At 43.6% G+C, this 27,969-nt stretch overlaps 1 protein-coding gene and 1 long non-coding RNA gene across 2 annotated transcripts; one reads left to right on the top strand and one right to left on the bottom strand.

The window, feature by feature from the left end:
• The first annotated feature begins 1,997 nt into the window (after positions 1-1,997).
• LOC311023507 lies at positions 1,998-3,963 on the top strand. Its single transcript, XR_014598214.1, has 4 exons — positions 1,998-2,551; positions 2,703-2,769; positions 2,944-3,109; positions 3,298-3,963. It is a non-coding gene; the product is annotated as an uncharacterized lncRNA (long non-coding RNA).
• Positions 3,964-7,085: 3,122 nt separating this feature from the next.
• Positions 7,086-26,198, bottom strand: tnfaip8l3 (tumor necrosis factor, alpha-induced protein 8-like 3). Its single transcript, XM_084013995.1, has 2 exons — positions 25,787-26,198; positions 7,086-8,155 (listed from the first exon to the last, which is right to left on the bottom strand). The coding sequence occupies exons 1-2, from the start codon at positions 25,830-25,832 to the stop codon at positions 7,593-7,595; spliced, it is 609 nt and encodes a 202-aa protein (XP_083870121.1). The 5' UTR covers positions 25,833-26,198; the 3' UTR covers positions 7,086-7,592.
• Positions 26,199-27,969: the final 1,771 nt, after the last annotated feature.

The raw sequence follows: 27,969 nt of genomic DNA on the forward strand, positions 1-27,969 counted from the left end.
AAATTAATTTTACTTAAGTAACATTTCTTTACAGAAAGAGTACAATATTTTAGTCCTATTTCCATCCCACGATAGTTTTCTTATTTCAGCACAAACGGTGGTATATTCATTGAACAGAAGATGGCAGTATAAACACTAAATATACTATACACTTGATCTGGGAATAATCTCAGGGATAATTTACTTTATAAAACACAGATGCGCCTCGAATGGGGGAGATCCTTAATTTGATTGCGTTGTTTTTTATTTTTTGTGCTATTCACTCAGTGCTAGCCTGGAGCGGTCTGTAAACTCACCTCATTGTTACTTCACAAGCCCAGATTTTCTTTCATTTTAAAAGTCGTTGTCTTCAGCCCCAGCAGACACTGACTCAAGTGACATCACGTGTATCCTCCATGCCCTGCAAACAGACTCTAATGTGCAAAATCATTATATCAGTTACGGCATTGCTTAGTCTATAAAAAAAAATCATTTAAATGCAATTTTAGAGCATGTTTTAGAGCATTTGAGGGAGTCCCACTGGCGAGCCCACGGCTGCTCTGCGCTGCTCTCTTACAGTTTATAACCCACCACCCTCCGGTTCCCCCTCAGGTAAACACTGTTAGCACGTTTGTCTTAGTTTATACTGTTAGTGCTATTTTGCTACGAGCCTGGAGTGCCATGTTGAGAGCCATTGAGAGGCAATCAAAAATGCTCCCAATCTCATATTAAGCACCTTTGACATGAAAGTTGATAATTGAAGTTTCTCATTTGGACATGCACTGTTAGAAATTACCAGCATTTCACAATAATTAACAGTATTATTTTACAGTAACTTGTTGTAATTTAGTTCCCCTGTAATATCCCAATGAATACCTGTAAAAACTACAGTATCTTTGGATTTTACAGCATCTAACTCTAATGTTACAGTAAAATCCTGCAATCAAAAAACCCCTGTTATATCACAACAAGATTTGTAATATCACAGCAACACAGTAAAAAAATGCAAGGATTTCACAGCATTCAACAGTGAAATACTGTATTGAACTATCCTGGGAAGTCACATGACATAACCGAACTTGGTTTGAACTGAAGACGCGGCGGTTTCCCTCTTCTCATCCCGGCTGAATGGAGAAGGTGAGCAGCATGCATAACTCTGTTTGCAGCACTTACACCCATGTTATTTAATATGATGATAATATTTACTTTCACATGAACGTTATTCGCATGACACAGTTCATATTTTGTTAGCAAGTGCCCGAAATTGTTGAACGTTATCTCACAGCATTTGCTAATAGCAGTAGTAATAATACTAGCTAGCAAACGGCTGCTAGCACGATTAGCAACGATTTGCTACGTGAGATAAGAACAATAAGACGAGAGAGAAATAAGAAGGAAAACGAACGGGAAAGGAAGTGAAGAAGTTCGTGTTTAATGTCGCTACGTGTACTTTTCAGTGTGTTATATGGTTAGACCATGTAGCCCAGGTTTGATTTGAAGCCGAACTGGTCCGTAGCGGGCCGTTGTTTCCACTCGGATGTCTTTTCGTTCCGGACTGTTACTGGTACTGTTGTCGTCATGTTCGCTCGCGGGGCTGGTCTGTTCTGGGTTAGCGTGTGCGGGGGTACATGGAAGTGTTTTGCTGCATATTAGCGTAACGTCGCCGTCACTATTCTCCTCTCATGAGTGGTCTTTCCGCACCGAGACAGTGGGTTACCCGTGTTAGCCGAAGCTAACAATACACCCGCATCCTCCAGTTCAGCTTCATATCAAACCGGGGCTACGTGGCCGAACATAACGCACTGTAGAGTACACGTAGCGACATTAAGCACGAACTTTTTCACTTACTTTCGCGTTCGTTTTTGACTCCAGAGCAAAAGCGGTTTTGCCGAACGGTAGCCGATCTAAGCAGGCTAATGACTAGCTATGGGGAATATAGCGGCTCCCTGCATCGTTAGAGATATTCCACATACTATTCTGCAAAAACGCTTTTGCTCTTGGTCAAGTTTCAGCTAGGGATAATATTGCCGTACACAGGTGATGTAACTCCAAAAATGTCCATTACATTTATGTACAGATCATGTTTTTTACAACATACTCATGATCATAATCTGCATTCAAACTGAAATTCATATTGTTGGTTGCCTTTGTGTAATTTCTCCTTTTTCTTTTTTCCAGGTCATCAGATGGCCAGGCTAACCATCCTGTTCAGTGTCAGGCTATCAGGTAAATAGATCAGGTAGGTGACGAGTTAAAATGCACCACAATGTTCCACTGTAAATTGGTTGGATGTGAGCATGTGTATGAGAATGTGTATAACTTCGTTCAGCACACAAAACAGCATACTAATGCCCCCTATTATTACTAGTGTGGGGTGCCTGACTGCTACAGAAAACACACAGGACTGCAAATTCATGTTTAGGAAGCAGAGGTCCTACCTGCAGGCTGCTGGGCCTATACCACCAGCTCTACCAACCTGACCCATCAGCTCTACCAGCTGACCCATCAGCTCTACCAGCTGACCCATCAGCTCTACCACCTGACCCATCAGCTCTACCACCATCCTTGAAATGTAAAGATTTTTTATTCAAATATTTAAAATGTAAAATGAGTGATTACATTAGAAGCCATTTATTACCTTTTATGATTTACTACCTCTGACCAATGAACAATATTTATCCTTTAATGTTAAATCCATGCTATTGTGTGTTACTATGTTACAGCCATGTGCCACTGCTGTGGACATCAGTACTCCAGAATGCCCCAGCACCTTCTGCTTGATCATTCAAGGTAATGTTACTTGGATCTAGTATCAACATTTCTAACTCAGTATTTTGTTTTGATTCTAGAAATCTACATCACCACAATAAATAATGATAACAAATTACATTTGTATAGCCCTTTGTATCTGAAGCAGATCTCAAAGTGCTCATAACACATGATGTTGTATCTATTCATTTTCAGGTGACATGATGAAGCCCTCTGGATGGCTGATATCCATCGAGGGACATGTCGTGATGGGCCCACACCCTTTGTTTTTACACGGAGTAGCTGCTTTCTTCAGCAGCTATTCAGTCTTCAACCTCGAGTATCCTGCTGCTGGATCGGCGACGCTGGAGTTCATTCAAAGGTATTGTATAAAGATCTCTTTTAACCTTGTAATTCACATTATAGTACAGGCTTCCAACTCAATGATTATCTTGAGTTCTAAATTGCTGACAATGGAGGTACCTGAGGCTAGCCTGGTGAGACCATCCTGATCTCGCGAACTCATCCATAAATCTATTTAAAACTGAAACTATCTTTGCTTATTAACAGGTGCTTCCTGGGCATCAATCCTGGAAGAGGCTCAAAGACCAAGAAGCGGACAACAATGAACCCTCATGCAAACGCCCTTTTGAGGAAACCTATTGACTTTGAGTGGCCATCATAGTGAGACAGGTAGTTCACTCGCAAGTTTCTGCACAATTTATCTGCATTTTAAGATTGCTTTGGAAAGTTTGACTAGGAAGTTGAATTTCTTGTATTCTTGAATTTCTTGACATTTGCTGTATGTTGAAAAATATTTATTTGTTAATAAATATGCCATTGGGCTAACATTGACTTTACCTCAGAGTTGTTTGTTCTTTTACAACAATGCATTGTAATATCACAAGACTGAAATCACAGTAAATTGCTGTAATCCTTACCGTGAAAGTCATGCAAAATTTATCCAATAATTTATTGTGAATTCACAGTAAAAGTACAGGGCCTTGTTGTAATGATGTACAGCAAAAGGTTGTAATTCCCCAGTAATGTACTGTAATATCACAGTAATTGCGTTGCCATAGAAGCTGTAAAGTTACAGTATACAGTTGTGCTTTTACAACAATGCATTGTAATATCACAATACTGAAATCACAGTAAATTGCTGTGACTTAATTTACAATATATTGTTGTAATCCTTACTGTGAAAGTCATGCAAAATTTATCCAATAATTTATTGTGAATTCACAGCGTAAAATTTTGCAGTGTGCACTTGACCTGACGTGCAAGTTAGTTGAAATTTGTTGGGAAAAGCAAAAACAATGAGAATCACCGAGGGCGAGAGGTGGTGTGGTGCACTGCTGACAAAATGCTATTTATTTGTCTTTTTCTCTCGTTTACAAAAACCTTTTGACTCTCTTTTGGGAAGGTCTAAACAGAGGCTGTCTCCAGGGAACAAGAGAGATATGGAAGGACATGAATTTCCTCTTCATATCAGAGCCAAGGGCAAACAGTTTGTGGAGCTTCAAAGACTGGAGCAGTGGTGTTCTGAAGAAGAGGAAGCTTTTGATTTGGCATCTATTTACAGCATATTTCAAACACTACGCACAGGACACTTTATTTGTTCAGTCTTTTCCAAGAAATCCTGTAATTATTTGGGACAAACATCCCCTTTGTTTGGACACGTGGATTAATTTTTTTGTATTTATTCAGATTGCGATCTGTGGCCACCGGGTTTATGTAAACAGATTCCGTTAGTGGGGTTTTTTCATGCACTTAATGAAACAGAATTGGAGATAAAATGACAGCAGATCTGTCAACCTGGGTTCTAATTACCTATTTCTCTCTGATAGCAGTTCTTTGTGTTCCTCAAGGACATTTAGAAAGGTCACATGTCCTACAGCGGGGATCCGACCTGTGACCTACCAGCTGTCTTACCCACAGTTGGGCTTCTCTTTCAGCAGCTGACATTAAGTGATGATTCTGCTGATTCATTCCTCTGATCCCTTTGGTCCATGCCTCTCCTCGGGTCTTTCTTTGTGCATTCCTGTGTGATACCAGCCCTCCTGTGTGCGTGTGTGTGTGTGTGTGTGTGTGTGTGTGTGTGTGTGTGTGTGTGTGTGTGTGTGTGTGTGTGTGTGTGTGTGTGTGTGTGTGTGTGTGTGTGTGTGTGTGTGTGTGTGTGAACTCTGGCAGCCGACACACCTGAGTCTCACCATCTAATAAAATGCTGCAGTATAACAACCCTGGTTTTCCCTCGTTCTGCTATTGTAGTGGCTCAATTCAGCCCCTGGATCTGCACCAAGAACACTTTTAGCCTGTCTAACATTATCTCTGTTCTGAAAACTAAGTTTGCAATAAACCTTTTAAGGGTCTTGTGTGCTTTTGGGTTGACTAAATAAATACTGAACATAACACATTGGGTGGCAATTTTGGGACGTCATTATGGAACAGGCTGTTTGAGTCCACCCTTCTCAATGTTGAGAAGATACATTATACTGTATATATGTATACAATGATGGTGTACAGCCAGTCAGTCCCTGGTCACCGCCGCTTTGTCACGCCTCTCAGCGCTCTGAGGCCAGACGCCGCAGAGGCTTGAAGACTGTCACAAACTTGGGTTTTTGAGATTGAAAGATATGGGTTTATGAGGCAGTTTGGGTTTAAAGAAAATATTCTATTGGATGCATTGTGGGATAGGACCCAACATTTTAGAGCTTTCATTAACGAATGGATAGACCATTTTATTTACTATTTTTTTGAATGTGGACTTTTTAAAAGTCAGCATAAATTTTAACCATTCTTTTTTTTATCTTAACAAGATTACATTGAGGATATGAGGTTAGGTTAAAATTAGGGTTAAAGAAAAAAGTTCAACATTTTGGAAACAGAGTTGGATAAGAAAAGTGATACCACTCTCTCTGACCTAATACAATGATTACCCTCTCCCCAAAACCACATGTGCAATTGACTGATTACTGTTTCATTCATATGTGTTGAGTGCAGGACAAAAAAGACACAAATAAGTCAGTCAAATCCAAAACAACGTGTGTGTGCTTGTGTGTGCATGTGTGTGTGCGTGTGTGTGTCCGTGTGTGTGTGTGTGTGTGTGTGTGTGTGTGTGTGTGTGTGTGTGTGCGTGTGTGCATGTGTCGTCTTCCCTTCCTAGTTATCAGGACTGATCTCCTTTATGACTTTTTTTTGGAATCAGCTGAAGATTTTGTCCAACAGCAGCAGAAGAAGAAGAAGAACAAAGTGCAATAGAAATATATTAAATACATTTACACCTTTTTCTTAAAGGGGAGCTGAAACATTGTATCCATTCCATTCTGGGACTTATCTCCTAGTGAAACAGGAACAGCAGGCGGGACATATAGCGTCGGGAGGAATTTGATTTGATCGTGATTGATTTGAAAGATGAGCTCATGACCTTATCTAGCTCTGTGCAGACTGATGGATGTCATAACATTATTGGTTGGTACTAGCTGATGTCATATTTTTTTTTTCCAGGAAGAAAAAGAAACCGATTCCTAAAATATTTCTTTCTGAATATGTTGTTGAATAGGTGCCCAGTATGACCGGTGATGTGATGGAAAAAGGTTTAAAAGGTATTCTTTTCACTCCAGCTTGACTTTAATGTTCAAAAACATTTAAATAGACTACAACTACATAACTTACTTGATGGTATGTGAGTGCAAATGGAGGCTCAACGGGTGGGTGGTCTGTCTGTTTTGTGTTTCTACGAGGAGAGAGAGACATAAAACTGGACTTCTTCTCTCCTCGCTGCCAAATTCATCTGGAGTCACACCAAGCCACCAGTAATATGTTTTCCTGGACTGCAGAACAGAATAGACCAGAGGGCATCTAATGAACCAGAAATGACAAATCGCTGATTTTCCTGCTCATTTCAAAACGAATGTTGGCGAATTTATGCCCGGCATGAATTTGGGCCAAATGGACGGGAAAGTAGCAGCTTAATGCACCATTTGTGGCTTATTTTCCAGATCTGATCCACCCATGCAGTTTCTGTCACGGCGGCTGTTTCCGCTGAAAAAAAGAAATAGGCAGCGAAAAACTTATTTTAAGCATTATTCTGAAAGTAACTGGTTAGCAGGCCAAATCCTGAATTCCCTCGCTGTCTCTTGTTGTCTGAGAAATGAGTAACGAGAGAAAATGATCAATATGCCAAACACGAAGAAACAAACCCATCTTTACTCAAACTTTTCCCCCCCTGCTTCATGTTGTCAGAAGAAATGCAAAGTCATGTTTACCAGAAATCTTTAATAAAAGACAAGTGTTACACCCTTGTAGAGAAGATTGACACAGATACATAATACACACACACCATGTCATAGTTGGTCTTATGTACAAACACATTATTCAAGCGACTCCCATTCACACGGATGTGCACAAACACACACACACACACACACACACACACACACACACACACACACACACACACACACACACACACACACACACACACAGAGCAAGAGAGAGAGACTGATTACTACGACTGATTATCTTTCATATCCAGCTATACCTAATGTATGTTTTTGGCCGTTGGTACAGTACACTTTTACAGATGACTGGGAATGCTTTAATGCAAACAACATGACACCGGCCGTCTCAGTGTCCAGCAATGAGTGGAAAGACAAAAAAAAAGAAAATCCCTCATTGAACCACTTCAGCAGGATGTTACAGCTAGCTTCATGGAAATGGTTGAAGAAGAAACAGGAAGACGAAGAAAGAAGAAGGAGGACGTGAGCGGTCGGAGGGGGGGGGGAGCGAAGTGAAAAGGAAATAGAAGAGACGAGCGAGAGGAGGAGAAAGCGCTAGAGGTGGACGAGGTCACGTGGGCAAGGTTAAAGCGTCCCTTCGTCCAGCAGTTTGTTGATGCCGTTGCAGATCTTCCTCAGGGAGAGTCTGTACTCCTCTCGGTCCCCGTACAGCTCGGCCAGGAACTCGCCGTGGGCGAAATGGTTGAAAACGTGGTCGATGCGTGCGTGCGAGCGCGCCGTCAGGTGCTGCTCGACCAGGGCGTGAAGCAGGTCCCTGCACTCCAGCAGCAGCTCGGACAGAATATTCCTGTCAAAGGTGTACTCCACCTCGTAGAAGGACACCGCCGTCATGGCCGCCTGGTTCATCTTCTTCTTGAAGCGTTCCACCGTGTCCAGCTCGTCGGGGCTGAACTGGTGGTTGCGGTACAGGATGCCGATCTTCAGGGCGATCTTGATGACGTCCTTGATGATCTTGTGGGCCTCCTTCTTGCTCTTGGTGAACTCCCGGCTCGTCTTGTAGAGCTCGTCCAAGATCTCGCTGCTGGTGTCGTCTGTCAGCATGTTGGCCACCACCATGGTCGCCATCTTGCTCAAGATCTTCTTCTGGGCCTGCAGGGCCAGGGAGCGGGAGTTAAAGCTCTCCTGTCCTGGGGAGAAAAGAGGAAGACAAGTGGTTTGGGGTTAATGCTACAGTTCAGAAAGCGTCAACCCAACATTGTCTTTTCAACGGAACAAACAAAACAGTAAAATAATGATCCTGCTAGTTGCATGCATTGATAGGCTATAAGGCAGAATCCATATCGTTTAGGCCACTTGGTGGCAGCAGAACAACCTGGAAACACAATGCATGCATTTAATGTGCAGACTTGTAACCTATTCACATGAAACAACACGAGCATTAATGGAGTCTTGTTTGTGTATGCCTGATAGCAGTTCAACTTTTTTGCTCTGTTTTGGTTTCCACCAGCTCCTGGAAGTTGCATGCAAAATGCCAACGCTAAAGTTTGACTGAAGGCAAATTTGTTGTTGTTATTCTTTCCAATGAAAAGAAATTATGTAAATTAACAGATGAACAGACAGTGTGGTGCCTTTAAGAGATATTGAATGGATAAACTCAGGTTTTTTGCTTCATAAAAACAGTCGACCAGCAGTGACACTCCTGGCCTTCCAAACGCTTTCTAATTCACAATGACAATAAGTTGATTCACGATGGGATTTTTTGTGTAAGCTACTTTTAATAAGGTACCAGAGTGCACAAAAAGCATAAAAATAGACTAATATAGACAGAGATCTGGCCAAATGTCCATCAAATTAACTTTGAAAATAGAGAATTCCAAAGGAAATTATCAGAGTTTTAATAGTCAATAGCTCCTCATTGTATCTGATAAATATTACTGTTTGTTTATTGACGGGCCCCTGGCGTCCTATCAGTTTGCAAAAGCAAGTTGAGTATCCCCAAACACTGGCAAAAGATAGAGCACTTTTACGGGACTTCTATGTTATTATTATAGTCTTTAACCAACGCTCTTAAACTTCAGTATGTTTACATACAACAGCTGACTTCCATCTGGACAAACAGACAACTGGGTTGACCCATCGTAATAATAATATGGGTTCTTCCCTTCTCATGCTTTTACTGACACACCACTTATCCTCGCGTAAAGAACTCTGTGTGCTTAAAAAATTTTTTTTTCATTATTCCGAAGAAAACGTCTTTCCGGTTAGACAACTTTCTGTTATGCAACAAGATCATTGGTAGCCGCGTTTAATGTGCTGTCATTAAATATGAAGGCAGAGCATGGTGCAGATTCAGGTTTGTATTTTTGGCATGGACTTCAACACTTGGATATGAAGAACCTGCTGCTCATGTTGAAAAAAACAAACAAACAAAAACAAACTAACAAATTGTACTTTGTTTTAAAAGAAGTTTAAGAAAGTAACTTGATACAGGACTAAGTGGGAGCCGAGGAGCAGATGAAACGTGGTGTGGCCACATTCATGGCAGGGCGGCGTCCTTCCTGGAGCGGCCCATGGTGCGGTTGGCTGACTGAGGGAGGAATGATTATCTGCCCTGGATAACATCCAACAGCTGCACGGCGATAAGAGCCTCTTTTGCACACCGTCTCCCCTCAGGCAGATCACATTTTTACGCCGTGTCCCGCAGCAGTCATGATTTATCATCGAGCAGAATATCAAAGACGGCCTGTGTCATCACACTGGCGAGTCCAGCAGTTTAACATGAGTCTCTGGGAATGTTGAGGAGTGGGTGGACGGAAAGGGATTTTTTTTTAATTTAGGTGCCACCCAGCTACACATTACACACAAGATTACTTCTGTTATGATTAAAGCCCAGGAAGGAGGACTCACTTCTCCCCCCCTCCTGTTCCCTGGTGACATCGTAAGCCTTGTCCTCCTCCACATGTATGGCAAAACAGAGACAAAGAGAGAGAGAGAGAGAGAGAGAGAGAGAGAGAGGATGGGGGCGCCGTTGCCCACTAAGCTCGGCACGGAACGGCAGATGAGGCCAAATTCAAAGACACCTGCTTCGTTGTCATTATAATTTGGATCAAAGCCGACGAGCTATGCGACCATGCAGAGTTCTCACCATCATCCTTTCACCTGTTTGTGTGTTTATATTCTGCATGTGTGTGTGATTTGAAAACAAGAGGTTGAATTGGGGGGGGAGATCCTATCTGTGGCATTTCATGTGAGGATGTATAGAAGTGACATTTCATGTGTTTGGGTTTGAAGCTAAGTGACATTTCATGTATAATAAGGTCACTTTGACATTTTCGACTAATAATGCAAATGTCTTTGTCTACATTCGTTTCCCGATACGATTCAGATCTGATGTCCAGCTCCTTCATGCAGCTTTGTGAGAGCGGGGTGACACCGATAGACAAAAGTGGAGCGGGTTAGTATGAAGATGTCAAACCTGCAGGAATAAAGTATGATCACCGTGATCAAAGTGAATAAAGCCCCAGTCACTTAGTAAATGGAAGACTCCTCTTCTTCAGGCTCTGTTTTGGTCTCCACCAACCGTTGGAGGGAATATATCTGGCTCTTCAGCTGCTAAATGCTTCACTTTCTGTCTGTGTTTTGGTTCTGGGTATGTAGCTAAAGCTATCAAAGCCTTTTTCCCTGAAGGAAACAAGGTTGATGAGACTTTTCGAGACGGAAGCAAAAGTTGCGTGCCGCAGAACCAAAACAACAAGCTGAAAGACGCCTAAACTCTCCGTAGAGCTCAGAGTATTTGCATTTCAAACAAATATGGACGTATGTGCAGCCTTAACTTCGTGATCCTATGTGTGACTTCTCCCTGCAGGCTGCTGTTCACACCACTACTTACACCAAATATGTCAAGTAAAAAACCTGGAGGTGACAAATAGATGACAAGTAGATTAGCATCACAACAAATAATACAGTGGTTTAAGATGAATATTTGAATAGGAACACCAGGACATATGACTGTGGTTCTCATTAGGCAGATCGGTGCCTCTCATCAACAGGCTCTCTTTGTCACTATGTTATTTCCTGTTTCGCTGAAGCAGCTCTTTGTTCCAGCGAGCTCTCTGATATTCACAAACCCAACTGGATAGATTTCTGAAACCCTGGCACACTGATTAAGGTGACAGCTCGCTCCATAAAGCCTGCCTTGTCAGACCAGTGGTCGGGCAGACTATTTGGGTTTGGATCCTACCAGCTCCATAAGCAAATTTCTCTTCCGCACAATGATGGAGATCTGTGGTTCTCTGCGCTGAGATCGGTTTCACTTACTCATTCTATTAAAGAGTCCCGCACGCAACGGAAGTGATTGGCTCCTTTCTGTTATTAGTGCAGAGCTAAAAGTAGACTAATTATTCTCCCGCCACCCTCCGACACACAGCCCGGAGCCTGTTTCAGTGGACCAGCAGGTGGCTATCAACCCAGTTGCCTTGACCCCTGTCTCAAGTCTGTTTGCACGTCCCAGAGTGGTGAGGAATGTAAGCAAAAATGAAGGGGTGTGAGTAAGGGTTGAGGGGGGAAAAAACGGTGTGAAGAAATGGACGCAAGGCTGAGGTGTGAGTCAGAGCGCCGGGGAAAGGAGGTCGGTGACTCAGAGAGTCTGGATGGAGATTTTAGCACATACAGTAAGTGAGCATAGATGATTATGTGCACATGGAGACACCGAGAAGTCCGAGTTCTCTCTGTCTCTCTGTCTCTCTCTCTCTCTCTCACATACAGCCTGTCACCCAGAGGCCTCGATGAGTGACATGCATGAGCCGGAGTGTCAGAACGAGTTAAAGAAGAGCCCAAGCTGTCAGCGGAGAGACGTCCAGGAAACTGTCTATCCTGTCACTTATCTCGCTCCTGCTCATTATTTCCTCATGTTTTCCTCAAGTGAAAAAAATAGAGGGAGTTTTTTTTACCCCCCATGTGGGAATAAGGGACCGAAAGCGGACCGGGAGCACGAGTCGTCTCACCACCGATGCAGTTTCCGGCCCATCAAAGCGGTTGCATAAGAGTGTTTTTTGGGGAGTTGGCGAAGTTTACTTTTAACATCAGGATTAGTAAGGTGCTCGCTGCTCTCTGGCCGCGGCTGTTGACCAGACAGTCTCTCTTTGTTCCGCCTGATGTTTTTAGAGCACTGAGTCAACAGTTTCTGCTGCGCTGCGTCAGAACATACATACAGTGTGGAACATGGAGACCGGCCAAACCTGCCCGGCTAAAGGTGGTACCCTGCAAAAAATGTCCATCTGGGCTGATTTATTTTCATTTCAGTCAGATGCTTTTATATCAGTGAAGTGGCTGTTTATAGCAAAATGGCTCGACAGTATAGCCATCACAAAAACAAGCATTCATTCAAAGAAGAGAAGTCATAGACATAGTCATTTTGGTCAATATACTGATTTGCTTTCTGAGTTCTGAGTTTTGGCGTGTACACACAAACGCTGTGAAATGACTTTTCCTCTTTATTATTGTGTATTTGGTGCATTGAACTTGGCCCAAGCTGCCCTGACCCTTGTGGCTGCAGCTAAATGCTAATTACATGTGTTGTTGAATTTCAAGAATTATACTGTAAAACCACAAACTGGTCCGGACGAAAAAGATGTTTGAAGATACAGCTGCCAGCTTTGTAGCACCGGTTGGCAACATTAGCATTGTAGCTATAAGGTGGCGCCATTTAGAAAGGCTACAGCACCATTGGGAGTTGGGGAGTGGAATGTAGGGAAACATTCTTATTTTTCCACTTTAAAGATGACTTTTGACGCGAATATTGATAATAAAACAACAAATGTACTGTAAAGCTACAGCCAGAAAGCATTTAGCTTAGCTTAGCTTAGCACAAAGACTGGGAACAGGGGGAAGCAGCTAACTCAGCTCTGTCCGAAGGTAACAAAATGGAAAGGTAAAGGTAAGTATGCTTTCTTAGAAAGTTGAATGAGCTGATCCCGGGCCAGTTAGCAATTAAAGTCAACACAAAATGACATGATTTGCTAATCTGGAGGTTTTTCTGCAGCGTGCGGGGCAGCTGGGCCGTGAGACGGGGTCCCGAGGCTTGTGTTGGTCTCATTCCAACAGTAACCAGAGGGACGAGCCACTGGCAGGACCAGCAGCTAATACTGAAGAGGGCCGACTGGCCTTTACTGAGTCAACGCTGGAGGCACTTGTGGGTTTATCAGCTGGAACACTGCAGAGCACACATGTGAATGCGTGTGAATGTGTGCGTTGTTTGTCTTTCAGCGGCTGTTATTTCTGTGTCTCGACAGCAGACAAACAACCTCAAAATGAATAGAAGAAAAGACTGCTTATGTCCAGTGATGATCAAAGATATTATAGTAATTATATTAATGACTGAATTGATCTGTATTCAGTCACTAACTGTCAAAGTAATGATCAAAATATGAAAGAAAGGCAGACGAGATCAAAAATAAATCCTATTAACAAATCAATAAACAACATTAGTGATATTCATTAGCAGAGAGGATCGACATCTGGCCTCGATTAAGAAACCTATATGAATGGCTGCACATATACGTAATGAGAAGAGAGCATAACTGATGTAGGCCTACTGTTTAATCGTTCCAAAACCTGCTAAGTTAGTGCTTGTGATGCAACATAAAACGTGTGCATTTTCACATATATTGTTAAAGAAACTTCCACAAACACATTATTACAAAGTAGAAAAACTACAAGGAAAGACAAGGACAAACTAAAATAACCCTCCAGCTGACTTTTCTTGCAGTTTTTTAAAAATTATTCAAATTATTTTCTCTCTTTAGTTGAGCTGGAGAGCTGTGAGTCATTTACTTCTGCAGCCACATATAACATGATCTGGACCATTCAGAGCTCCTGCAGGGCTCAAGATACTGAAATATCAGGTATCAGGAACTCACACACACACACACACACACACACACACACACACACACACACACACACACACACACACACACACACGCGCGCACACACACACACACACACACACACACACACGGTTGCTATTGACAACATGCTCATGTTAAGTATTAGACTAAAACCAGGTCACACAGGTCTCTGCAGGTGCATTGGATGTTTTCCTTCTTCTGCCGGATGGACACGTACACATGTTCACCACACCTGCTCATATGCTCACATAACGGATGAAGGCAATCATTCTGTTAGGGATTGGATATTAGCACACGATGAACATGTGGTTCGATAAGAAAAAGAGGAAAAAGAAAAGTGTCTATTTACTACTACTCTACTCTCGACTCTAAACATTATTAGTTCAAACAGCCAAACATTAAAGGTTGCTGACAGACGAACTGACTCGGAGACGTGGAAAAAGGTAAGAGAGCAGGAGTGTTCTTGGCAAGAGACAAACAAAAAGAATGCTATGGAGCCCAGTCGTTGCCTTCATCAAAATCCCCTGCTATACGGGGGACGCTCCACACGTTTACTGCCCATGTGCAAGCTATTATTTTAATGCATTTTATAACCCAACAGCCAATGCTTGCCTCTCTCTCTCTCTCTCTCTCTCTCTCTCTCTCTCTCTCTCTCTCTCTCTCTCTCTCTCTCTCTCTCTCTCGAATGAACAGTTGCACCCTGTTAATGGTAAAACAGCAATCATTTTCCAGACATTTTCCTCTCCGATATTTTCTTTTATAAGGGGAACAGCTGTCCAGTTCCAAATCCCCCCTTTGCCTCATATGCACACTGGACTTCTGCAGTAGTTGCATTTATATTTCATATACAGGAGACAAGGGGACTTTAAAGTCTGCCAGCCTGTGTGCTCGGGCTGGAAAAAAACCCCTCCCTTATAAAATGTGTCATCCATCACATTTCACAGAGTACAAACACAACTCTAAGAATGTATCAGTAGTGAAGAAAATGTCAGGGAAAAGAGAAGTCAGAGACGTAAACGAGGGTGACAGCTCCACTCCCTCTTCCTTTGCCGTGGCCTTTTGCTTTTGGTTTCCACCGAGGACTCACTGCAGACCCGGCTGCATGTACGAGGTTTTCGGAGAAAACAATGGAGCAGGTCATTCAGCAACAGTAAAGAGCTTTTTAATAGCCTGCAGGGTTCGTGTTAAGTGAGCCTGAGAGGCCGGTGGGCTGCAGTGGGGAGGGGAGGGGGCCGGTGGGTTGTGCCAGCTGCTCCCAGCACTGGTGGAAGAAGTATTTAGATATCTTACTATTTACTTACGTAAAAAATAGCAACATTATAAGAGTATTAGCAACAAAAAGTACTTCCAATGACGTTAAGTGGAGTGGAAGTATAAAGTGGCTTAAAATGCAAAGCATGAAGTTGCTTAAGTACAAGTACGTCATAATTGTCTATGTACTTGAGTAAATGTACTGAGTTACACCACTGTCAACTGGTGAAAATGTGTCACTCTCCAGGCCGCAGGCACACACACACACACACACACACACACACACACACACACACACACACACACACACACACACACACACACACACACACACACACACACACACACACACACACACACACACACAGAGAGAGAGAGAGAGAGACAGAGAGAGAAACATATCACGATGCTGGCCTTCATACTCCCCAAAAAAAAAGGAGCTGCAGAAGTATCCAGGCGGTGGAACAAATTTTGGCTTTTCATGTCCCTCCTCCACTTACTCTGGACCTGCGAAGGCTCCGTTCTGGCGTATTTGTGACTCCCACTGCTCTATTTTGAAGATGACTCAAACACACCACCTCTGTTCACTCTCTGTCTGTTGTCATGCATGTGTGTTTTTTAACTAGCTTTGCATTGCAAATTTGACGTACTTACACAGAAATTGAGGCAAATAAACAGAGCTGCATAAATAAAGGTGAAGAATAGACAGGACTCTTATGTACACAAGTAGTGAAATGATATATGAATAAGTATATAAAAAATGACCAACAATAAAATTAAAATAAAAAGAAACAACAGTCGCCAGGACATTCTTTGCACCCGGAAAATACTGAAACGGATATTTTCCTTTCTAGATATTTTGTTCTACAATGGGAATCCTGTTTGCTTCATATGTATACTGAAAGCTGTAAAAAAATACAAATGATATACTGTATATATACACAGAGTGTAGGATTTAGATTGACAGTAAGGGATGATATGTGCATTGCATTACACGTTAGATTTAAAAAACGTTTAAATGGTATTTATTCGATAACGGTGGATATTTGGACAGTTGTAGATGAAAGCAACTGGGGATGAGAAAGAGTGAGAAAGATGCGGTTTCGGCTGAGAGATAGAGAGCGAGACACAGTCCACTGTAGTGCATTGATGTGCATTATTCATGACATGTTAAAAACTGACTCTGAGCCAGTTTTCAAAGGGCACTCTGGTGCTGGAAGAGGTCATTCAACGTGCCATTAACAGCTGCTCAGGATTTAGAGGGGCATTCACACCTGTAGGGTTAATAGGTAACTCCCTTTTAATGCCTTAATGACTTGCATCTGTGTGGAGTGGGGTTTAAAGTTCGTTCCCTTTTTTATCGATGTGGATCATTTACGCTGATCCACGCTGATTGCGTGTCTCCGGCTGGAACTGGAATGCACAGGTGACCGCGGCTAACTCGTGCTTCACTGGAGCAAAGTGTAAACGCAGGAAACACCGACGGATCCTCCTCACAGATCCCCGAGGCTTGGAAAGGGCACGCTGCTCACTTTGTGTAAAACGCATGATAAAAGGATCTTTTTTTGTGAGCTGTTAATGGGTTTTGCAGGTGTTAACTGTCTCTGCCGGAACCTAGTTTTTATTTGACCCAAAAAGGGAACGTGGATGAGGAGAGGAGCAAAAGAAGCTGCATCCTCACAGAAACACAAAGATAAAGGAAACAAATTCATGGAAGAAAGCAAACAAATTCATGTCAAACTGATTCAGGCCTGAACCTATGAGTCACCTTTTTAATGTTTTTTTGTTTATTGAGGACGGTGTGATTCTTTTCCTGATAAGAGGATAATGTTCTCCCTTGACAGCCTCACCACACTCACAGGAAACACAATGTTCAAAAAATAAATATTGTTTGCTACATATTTACCAGATCTTTTAAAGACTGGCCTTAATAATCCATTCATAAGAGCTAGTTATACACGTTTATGTTGATGTTATATCATTTGTTCTGATGACACTAGATGATATGATATATGATTATGTTTTTCCAACCCCACCATGCACACAACTTTCCAATGTTGAAACTGTGTCAGACAATTTCCATAACAGACAATCGCCGTGACATCACACAGGTCAGGTAGGTGTGCAGAGCTGTTAAAGTAGGTTTAATGAACGTTACTTTTAGTTTCACCCAGGACATAAACAGCGGTCTCCTGGATGCAGGTCCTGTGTGTGTTTGTCCCATAAACCTCCACTCCCCCCGCCCTGTGTGGACCATCTCGCTCTTTATACCACGCAGCAGCTCTGACCTTCTAATAGTGACACCGGGGGTTTTAGATTGGAAATAGTTTAAAGGCCAGCACGGTATCAGACACCATGGGGCACTGACCAACTGTCAGTATTTGAAGAGTTGGGAACAGAAAAACCAAATGAATTTCCAGAGAATTGAGCGATTGGGATCATTTTGGTCTGGATAAGATGTCAAATAAACATTCCCCTGCCTGGTGGACTTGTGGGTGTGTCGGATGTAGTCAAAAGAAAGACGGATTTAATTGAATGCAACAGTCAAAGCAAAGGAATGACAAGCAGCCTTAATGAAAATGAGTTGACCGGGCCGCTACACATTAAGATGTTCTCTGTGTTCTGGTCAGGAGAACACATGGAAGTGGACACCCAGACGAGGTTTGACTCAGCAATTACTGGCAAATGCACAGTGGATGAAAATACACAAACCCCGTTGGAGTGTTTCTCAATGAAAGCAAATTGATGTCCGTTGACGCAGCTGTAATGAAGAGGTCTGATACGCAGTACGAGGACCGAACGTACAAGTGTGTTTATCCTGGGATCGATCTAAGTGTCTCTTCTGTGACTAACAGTCCAAAGCACTTAAGAGCCACTCGGAGTCAGGAGGGACACAAGAACAGATTGCCTTTGGCCTTAATGCCCCATCCCTCATCTCTTTCTTCGCCCCTTTCTGTCTCTTGGCTTTAATGGCCGCGTCCCTGTAGAGCTGGAGCGGAGGGACGAGGCGAAATGAAGCAGTGGCAGGAGATTGATTGATTAATGTGCCGGCGGCTTGACTATTGTCACAGTTATCGAAGGGGAGAGAGAGAGACGTCAGTGATTTGACCTCCACCTGTAGCTCCGGTCTTCGCTTTCTTAAAAGTCTCCCCGTTGGGAAGAACGGTCCACAGATGATGGGACATCCAAGACATCCTGTTAGGGCCCTGTGAGATCCCTGCCCTCTGACCTCTCCTCTGCTGTAAAGCTAATGACTTCACCAGCTGTGGTTCGCCGCTGTCATCCATTGTTTAGCTGGTAAAGAGCCAGGCCACAGCTAGCCGGTTAGCTGGGCATGGGAACTGGCTGGAGGCTGTCTCCCCTCGCTGCTCCCCTCCTCTGGGAGCCTCTCTGGTAAACTGCTCTAATTAGCTGTCAGGTGGGAGTCGGCCGAGGGCTGAAGTTCTACTGAAGTTTTGAGTTTCGAACTTACAGTTTGAACTTCGTTGGAACCGTCTTGACTCACAGGAAGTGATGCTTTTATACATATTTGTCAGTGCCAAATCACATAACAACCAACTGGAGTCGTGGAATGTGAGGTGCAAAAAAAAAAGTGGTTTGGTTTATGTGAAAGCTGGTTGACGCAGCAGAGAAAAAAAAAGATCCTGTAGATGAACCACCTCAAAAACAATATTTGATTCATAGAAGGTTCTATTTATAGAAAGTTGGGTACAAATGTGTGGGCGTGTGTTTGTGTGTGAACCATAATGACAGACTGTACGACTGAGGCCTAATAAGAAACAGAGGAGGATAAAATATTCATGCTTTCCTTACTTTAACAGGCCAGGAAAAATAAAACAGACAGAAGGTTCACTCGACTGTTTCCGTCTGAAATAAAGAAACTAAGCTATTTGCGGAGAAAGGAAGAAGGCGAGAGAGAGAGCGAGAGAGAGGGGGGGGGGGGGGCAGGCAGAGGCGCCATTATGTACATATTAATTTCACACCTTTCAGTCAAGAGAGTAGAAAATGAGAGTACGGAGGATGTGTTTAGCTTGAAAAATGCACAGAAGAAGAAAATAAAAACCACAGCCATCCTGCAGCCTGCAGATGTGTCACCTTTATGAACGTGGAGGAGCGACAGGAAGAAGGATGGAGGAGGCGTTCAAGAGAGAGAGGTGAAATTATATGACTGTCATTGATTGTCCAGCTCCTGACAATGTGCCTCTACGTCAGCCACACAACGTCATAAACCGTTCCCTCCTCCATCATCAGCAGCTGTATGAAGGACCGGATGTAGCGTGCATCTCTGTCTCGCATTCTCTTTTTTTTCTTCCTCTCTTCCTTCTCTTCTGCTCATTTCTCATCAGATCAACACTGAGCCGAGCGTGAGTGGCAAGGAAGTAAGTGTTTTCCGGCCCTGGGTGAGTCCTCTCATAGAGCTCAGCCAAGTCCCAGCATGCCGTGGCATCGCTTACAAAGAGTACTCGTACGTGCACGCACGCACACACACACACACACGAACACACAAACACACGAACATAATCAGCCAAGCCCTTGCCAGCTCTCCCCATAACTTTGGCCTCCTGGTTTGTTTACCAGTTCACCCACTACAGCTGAGTTTACGTGAAAAAAGTGAGGCCCTGGGAAGCTTCAAGGCTCAGTCTGCCGTTGCCTTTATATAGAGCTTTTCCCTCACATACCAAAGGGTCAGGTCTCACTGTACATTCATACCATCTATGTAAAATTATAAACACTGAGTCAGTGAATAAACAGAAATGTATCATGTAAACTTAGTAAACTCATGTCATTTACACGCACACACACACACACACACACACACACACACACACACACACACACACTCATTGCCATGCAAGGTGCCCATCAGAATCTGAACTGATGCCCAGTCACTCACACACTCACTCACCAATGGCACAGCCAATTAGGGGTTCAGTATCTCGTCCGAGGACACTTCGCCAAGCGGACTGGAGGAGCCGGGGATCGAACTGACGACCTTCCAATGAGCATTCCTTCTGTGACAACGCTAAATCCTCAAGTACAAGTACGTCAGTACAGTGCTGTACTTAGTTAGCAGACTTCCACCGCTGGTAATCATGGAAATGATCAATCATACGGCCAACATAACTGTACCAGTATTTCACACACTTCATGGTTCAATCAATTTGTGAAGAAGCATGGCGACTTTTAAAAACATTCAATCATTGTGTCCTTGGCAGCCTTTTGCAAATACCAGCAACAAGCATGACCAGCTCGACATAATCAGGGAAGTGACTGGGCCAGTCTAGTTGCTGCAGCCACGTCAGACATGGCTGGAATAAAAGGATGTTTTTTAGACGGCAGAGATTAAGTTACAACTTAGATGTCGGTAAAATGACATTAGAAGAGAGTATTAGTGAATACCATGAAGGAAGAAAGCCAATGCAATGACATAAGTACGCTAAAACTAGTAAGACATTTTAGTAGCAAGCAAGCTTTTCAAAACAGAATTCAGATTGAGAGATTTGCATTACAGCATTTAGCATTTAACAACTCATGGTGAGGCAAATTAAGTTTCCCAATGGGAAGTTTTTGTATTATTAATATTGACCCTTTAAATTCTACTAGCCAGACAGATTAAAATTTTAAAAAAGTGAAATAAACTACATTGAGAAAATTACATGGAGTTATTAATGTTATGGGAGCAAAGGTCAGCCGCTGCTGCCTCAATTAAAAGGTTGCTCTTTGATTGAGGTGATAAAATAGGAGACACTTTGGCCTTCAAGGCCCTCACTGTGCACGACACGCCGTAGTGTAAAGCCAGAGTGCTGCCGCTGCTCTCTTGGCTGCCAACCCACCACTAACTAATGACCAGGAAATAACTGTGGTTCTCTCTCTCTCACACACACACACACACACACACACACACACACACACACACACACACACACACACGTTTGTTGAGTTGACTTTTAGTGACTGCATTCCTCCCTCTTTCCCTCTCTGCTACCAGCCGAAACCCAATCCTCACACAAGTTAATTCAAATCCTAGACTTAAAGGATAACAGAGCACAGAAGTTTACTTTCCCTCTGTTGCCATTATTGCCCATGAAATGTCTAAACCCACAAATGTAATTACCACATTTTCTCCTTGTGTCTGCTCTGCCTCCTCTCCTCGCACCGCCGAACGTACGCTGAAAAGCAGCTTAACGTGACAAACTACTACTAGCTGTCGCCGAACGTGCGTATTCGACTTTTTTTCCATAATCTCATAACGCTATAATCAGCCCAGTCCCTTCAGTGTTGTGCCAGAGTTAAGTGTGAAAAGCTTTGTGTGTAATTGCCTCCCACCCGTTGCCTCGTTTCGCTGTTGCCTTTTTTTGTTGCCTTAATCGTTACGTGGGAGAGGAGAAGTCTCCCTTAACTCGATGTTATCTGCATGCCGAGGTTATATTAGGAGAAGGAAGCCGAACTGCTTCCACTCAACCATGGAGTCCATGTTGAAACCAGATATGAGTTCCTGCATCCATAGACTGTATATGAGAAGTGGACAATGGGTTGTGGATGACGGTTTTAAAGCCTCAAGTTTTATTTTTTTGTGAAGCAGAAGTGACACTAAATACAACCGAATGCTAAATAAGACATTTCTAGGCAGCCGAAGGTTACATTTCACTTTCATGCGCCTTAAATCACACTGTGAAAGGGTTGGAAGATGAAAAAAACCCCTCTCAGACAATGCAAACATTAGCAACCAGGAGGTAGTCACACCCAAAAGCATACTTTATCGTCTGTTTTCCTGCAAATAGAACCATCATTTAATAAATGAACATCATTGTGACTCGAAGGAGACTTGAAAGTAGCGATTGAGACAGTAAATCATGTTTACGATGTTGCTGAGGTAATAAATCAACCACAAGTAGGGTCATAGACTTCTAAACAATGGCACTTCTCTTTTCAGCCAGAGGAAGCGGACCCAGCTGGCCCTGAAAAAGAATGCAACTTTAAGCACTTCCGCATGGGATCCCAGATCTGGATACCTGTGCAGGCTCAACGCTCCACTGACGCCAGTCCAGCCCTCCCCTCTTTAACACACACCGCCCTCCTTCAAATAGCTCGCCTCTCACACCCGGCGCCACTGGTGACTGTTTGCTTTGCTTCGACTGGCCCTACGGCGAAAAAAAAACCACAGCCTCCTCCTCCTCCTGAGTGTGTGTCTATGAGGCCTTGTCAAAATGTGTCTGCGGTCTGATTTCATGTTTCAGAGATGGCTCCGCCCGGGGGAAACAATTCTCTCTCCAAATCTCCCACAAACACCATGATACGCCACAGTGGGAAGACGCAAGCGACACACCGGTCAGAGACCTGGGACTTTTAGGGTTTAGTGTCTTTAGCTGCATGCTAGATGGGGAAAAAATAATAAGATGAAAAAAACACTTTCTCCTGAGTCGTCTTTTCCACTTTCACTCCTGTTTCCTTTTTTTTTCAGTTCATGTTTCAATTTTCCAGAACCAGCTCCTGGTGTCTCGAGTGAGTGAGCGCCTGCATGTGTGTGTGTGTGTGTGTGTGTGTGTGTGTGTGTAGTAAGCACTCTCCATCTGTGGGCCAGATTAAAGGCAGAGGGGGGAAAAAACTCAGGGATGCATGTGTTTGGAGAGTGGGGAAAGGAGAGAGCAAGGCAGAGAGTGCGGGCAATTTTTTTTTCAGTGTGTGTGTGTGTGTGTGTGTGAGTGTGTGTGTGTGTGTGTGTGTGCGTGTGTGTGTTACAGTGTAAACAGGGCTGGCCCACTCTGCCCGTCTCTCATGTGTAAAGCATGTGGCCAGTCTAGCCAACATGGCAATCATGAGGCAGAAGCTCTGATTGCCGGTTGCTGCAGGCCGGTCTAATGCAGCCATGATCTTTAAAGTGTTTGAGGAAGTGTGTGAGTGGCGTTTAACCAATAGCGTTGTAGTGTTTGAAGAAGATCACCTGGCTGAAGATTAAATTTAAGTTTTGGCATCAAACATCTGCACCTTTTTTTTTTTCTTTTTTCCCCCCGGTTGTTTCTAATTGAACCACAGCGACAGCCCTCATGCCCTTATGCATCCCACAGCTGTTATTCCAACAGCCAAACGGCTTCTCTTTTCAACGAGTCTGTTTTCCATATAAAATTTGAAGTAAAACACAAACGGCTGGAAATAGCTCTGAGGAGATTGGCTAGTTATAGCGAGTTGCATCACCGTGATGATTCAGCCCGGCGGGTTGATTATTCGGCAATGCAAATATTCAAACCAGAATGTAAAATGATCACGGCATCGACAGTCCTCAAGCAGAGCAGGTGTGTTGACAAGCGGCCTCGGTTTGACTCGGAATAATGATAACAAGGTGTGGTCATCTTCACTCCAGCACGGGAAGGACGGGGCTGCTGGGTGAATCAGGTCGTGGGTATTGGTATGGTCAGTGGATGCTCGGTGCATGACTGGATGATTCTGGGAAAAATGTGAGCCTTTGTGTGTGTGTGTGTGTGTGTGTGTGTGTGTGTGTGTGTGTGTGTGTGTGTGTGTGTGTGTGTGTGTGTGTGTGTGTATGTGTGTGTGTGTGTGTGTGTCTGTAATGTCTAAAGGATATTTCTAGAGCAGTTACAGCACGTGGATTCTGGTTGATCTTTGTACTTTGACACAACAAAAGGCACAGAGTGATTGCTCCGGCTCAGCCCAAATCCTGACTCACACATGGTACCTGTCATAAAAAAAAAGCTTTTTTGTTTTGTTTTGTGTTTACATTCCCGGTGTGGACTTAAAAAGTAGAAAAGCTTTCAGAATCAAGGATCACATTTTGGTCTTTTTGTAGATTTTCTACATCTATATTCACAGAGAGACACCAGGAAGAGGAAACAATAATAACCTTTCCACCAACAGAACCTGTTTAACATGCTGCCTTTTATCTCCACACACACACTTGGTGTTTTATCTAACTAAAGAGCTGGAGCAGATATTTCCCAGCATGTCTGTCAGAAAATGCTAAACCTGGTAAAATGAATAATTCCTGTATAAAGCACTTTATCAATTTGTATGAAATACACGTAATGGTGAGCCAGGACCGGTGGTGTCTGTCACCTAGCAACCATATTTTCACAACTTATACCACTACTTCGGGTTGTGGGGAAGTTGTTTGAGCAAACATCACTAATTGTTGATAACGACGGCGTCTGATGCTGAATTTAAGGGATAGCGCTCAAGGGACTCCGTGATGCCGGTCTCGCTCTCTGGCAAAAGCCAGCAACAGCTCGAGGGCAGAGGAGAAGGCCACCCAAAAACAAAATACCTCAATATTTACACATTGACGTTTGGGGACAGTTTTTGAAACGCGTAGATCAATCGCACGCCCCTCATCCACACTGCTTAGGATTAAGGGTCATGTTTGTGTACGGCAAACGCTTTCACAATACGCCTGTTTTCAAAATACATTCGCTCAGGTTTCATTGGGACACTTGACCTTATCAAGTGAGCCGCACCGGTTTTATTTCACTGACAGCAAACCGAGGAGTATAAAAACTGCAGCACAGCCACAAAGACACATTTCCAGTAGGAGTAAAGGCACTCGCTGGGAAAAAAAATATGTCATTCTGCTTTTGCTCTCATGTCACCTTTCCTCTTCCACACGTGCAACATTGTTTTCATGCCAAAAAGTCTCAGCTACGAGAGCAGCATCACAAAGGCTGTGTCACGTTACAGTGAGATAGACAAAACCTTGTTTTAAACCCTGAATGTGTCGATGATACAGCCATGTCATCACCTACTTTCTGCCTCTCATATTGAGGTTTCCTGTCTCTTTGCAGACAGACAGACAGACAGACAACGTTCCAGATGGACAGACAGATGGTCAGAGTTCAACAGAGCATTATTAACATATGAATAAAGAATCATCAGAAGTATTACACAATCACTAACCCTAATAAAATCATGTCCAGTAGCAGATCTGCTAATAATACCATACATGTTGGTATTAATAATACCATACTGTTCCAGTAGGCAGCGGCAAGTTACGAAACGCATTTGATTTCCATGATCTTTGAACTCTGATCTTATCTGCAGAAGGCCGTTTTCATCTCCCGGCTCGTATTCTCTACAGGATCGCCGTTCAATAAGACGCCCACTCGCTCGGAATGCTGGGAAATATACACAAATTGAAAGACAGCCAAACTTCAAAAGATGAATAAATCTTCGCTTTTGCTTTTCCCTTCACTCTGACCCCCCCCCTGTAAACCAACTTCCAGTTGAACTGTGAATAAGAGATAGTGTCGGTGGCGGCGGATGTGTTGATGAAGAAAAACTGGCTGCACGTGTCGCGGCTCGCCTGCTCCTTGTGGCGACTGAGCCGGCTTTTCATCCGCGTGCTCAGCTTCACAGCGTGCGTGGATCAGAGACCACAGCAGGTCGCCATACAGGCATCTCAGTGAGTAACACACTCTGGATTCAAGCCAGTCTTAAAAGTAGTTTTGATTCTGGATTAAAGGAGCATTCACATGTGCAGGATTGACAGCATTGTGATTGAAATACAACCTGATAAAATGCTGAAAAACAGGCAGAAAGAACTCCCTGACCCGACGGGTCAACTCATACACAGTGCTAACACACAACAAAGTCAGTCAACATGATGTTGTGGTTGCAGTGATGGTCTGGGGGGGGGGGGGGTGGGGGTCTTACCTGGAGACAGGTCTCCATCGCTCTGCTCTCCGGAGTCTGAATCCATCTTCCCCTGCAGGACACTCGGAGGCTGCAGAAGCTCTCGGATTCCTCTTCCTCCTCGTTCCCTTTCCTTTCAAGGGATTCTTCTGATTTCTTCACCCCGAGGGAAAAAAAAGCAAAACGGGGAAAAAAAGGTAAATTATTGTTTGTTTGTTTTTTTTCTTCTTCTTCTCCTCGTGAGCTAAACTTCCCCTCCCAGCCTGGATCACTGCAGCTGTGAGAGGAAACGTTACTGGGCTGATTTGCTGAGCTGTCCTCCTTTTTCTATTTTTTTTTTTTAGTTGGGTGCTCTTTTCCTTTCGCTCTCCTCTCTTATTCTGACTCCCTCAGTTTCCCTCACTCCTTCTCCCTCATCTACTTTCCCCCGTGTCTGACGCTCCCTCCCCTCGCTCACTCTCGGTCCGTCCCCCTCTCGGTTTCTCTCCTCCCTTGTCCCTGCCACTTGGTCCCTCCTCCTCCTCCTCCTCCTCCTCTCATTCGGTGCTGTCACACTCAGCCTCTTCACGCTTTCTCCACTCAAACTCTTTCTCTACCTCTTTCTGTATGCTGTAAGTGCCGTCTCTTCCTCTCTCTCTCTCTCTCTCGTCCTCTCTCCCTCCCTCGCTATGTCTCTGGGTAAGAGTGCTGCCTGTGTTTCAGCACAGCAATGGGAGAGACTCATTCATGGCAACTTGAAATTCATCTCCAGCAGTAAAAAAAAACAAAATCCCATGACCCCCCTTGTTACTGGCTGTTATAAAATCAGTCACTTACTATCTGCGTTACAAGAAGTCAGACGAGGTGACTGTTTTACTTGGAGTCGACAACTTTGGGGTCGTTTACATGTGATAGGAAAGTAGTTTTTGAGTTGATGCAAACAAGACTCACGTTACCTTTCTATCGCTGATCACCTCCATCCGACGCATGCTAAATAATAAGATTGCTTTCCGTTCCTACGGGAATGTATTTGTTTTCTTGCAGAGACTTGTTTTAATCAGATTTTCAAGGATGCTTCAGCATTTCGTATTCAGCCGACAATCAGCTTGATTGATTTTCTGCAACTAAGCGCCCTTGAGTGCCCCACAGAAGAGAAGGTCTGACAAAGGAAATACAATTCAACGAATGCATAACTCGAAGAATTATATGAAACTTTTCTGTCTCCGGGCAGATTTATACTTCGATGGAATAGTTTACTGTAATACAATCACAATCACTGTAAACATGCAAAATCTGTGTGTTCATAGGGAGAGAATTACATGCAGTTCCTCTTATAGCTCCACAGAGAGTTTAACCTTTTTCAGCACGTTTGGTTTTACTCTTTTGGTTCCCTTTCACCGCATTTGTTTTTAGCAGCAGGTAGTGACGCTCTGATGAACCAACTGCATGCACCAACAGCAGACAAAGTGAGAGACAAGCTGGTGAGGATAGTGGAGCATTTAGCAGATTATATTTCCTTATAGAATTAAATGTGAGGCGGCCAGACTCCAAATTAAGAAAAACAAAGATATACAAAAAAAACAACAAACAGCACAGGCAGGGTCTCTGGGTATTTCCAGCACAGTTGCATTTCATTTTCAGTGTCTCAAACAACAACAGATTCTTTGTTGACTCACCGTTTTTACACATTGAACAGCCACGCAGGGGGAAGTTTATTGTAGAAGGAGATATAACAGTTTCTCCTCCCACTTAAAGCAGAACTTGGCTTTGAGTTAAGGTTATTTCACAGGAACTCTCTCTAATCACAAACTCTCTTTCTCACAGCTGAAAACAATAAACAGACTGGTGCATTCTGGGAAACGCTGCATGAGGGCAGATATGTGAAGTGGGTTTAAAGAAAATCATCAAAAGTGGGTTTTCTCTTTTAATCATCTTGAATCACCTGCCTTCGGTCTGCGAGACGACATGAAGCTCAGATTCAGATTCAGGAGTGGAGGGGGGGTTAGGGGGCAGGTGGGCGTGCGGTCGGTGGTCGGAGAACAGTCTCCCAGGCGATACCGTCTCCCAGGTGTGGAGCCGACCGTGGCTCAGCATGAACACTGGTCACCAGATGGCACCAGCCCGTCTGCCCACTGCCCAAGGCTCGCTTAGCTTCCACACTGTGCACATTTGCATGTGTCTCTTCTGCAATATCGCAGCGACAGAAAAATATAGCTGAGTTCCTT

Source organism: Eutrigla gurnardus, assembly GCF_963514095.1.
Source record: "Eutrigla gurnardus genome assembly, chromosome: 1".
Lineage (NCBI taxonomy): Eukaryota > Metazoa > Chordata > Actinopteri > Perciformes > Triglidae > Eutrigla > Eutrigla gurnardus.

Excerpts from the sequence above, each read along its gene's own strand:
- tnfaip8l3 (XM_084013995.1), bottom strand. The coding sequence starts at position 25,832 with ATGGATTCAGACTCCGGAGAGCAGAGCGATGGAGACCTGTCTCCAG. Across the intron at positions 8,156-25,786 it reads CGATGGAGACCTGTCTCCAG|GACAGGAGAGCTTTAACTCC; the intron begins GTAAGACCCCCA and ends TTTTCTCCCCAG.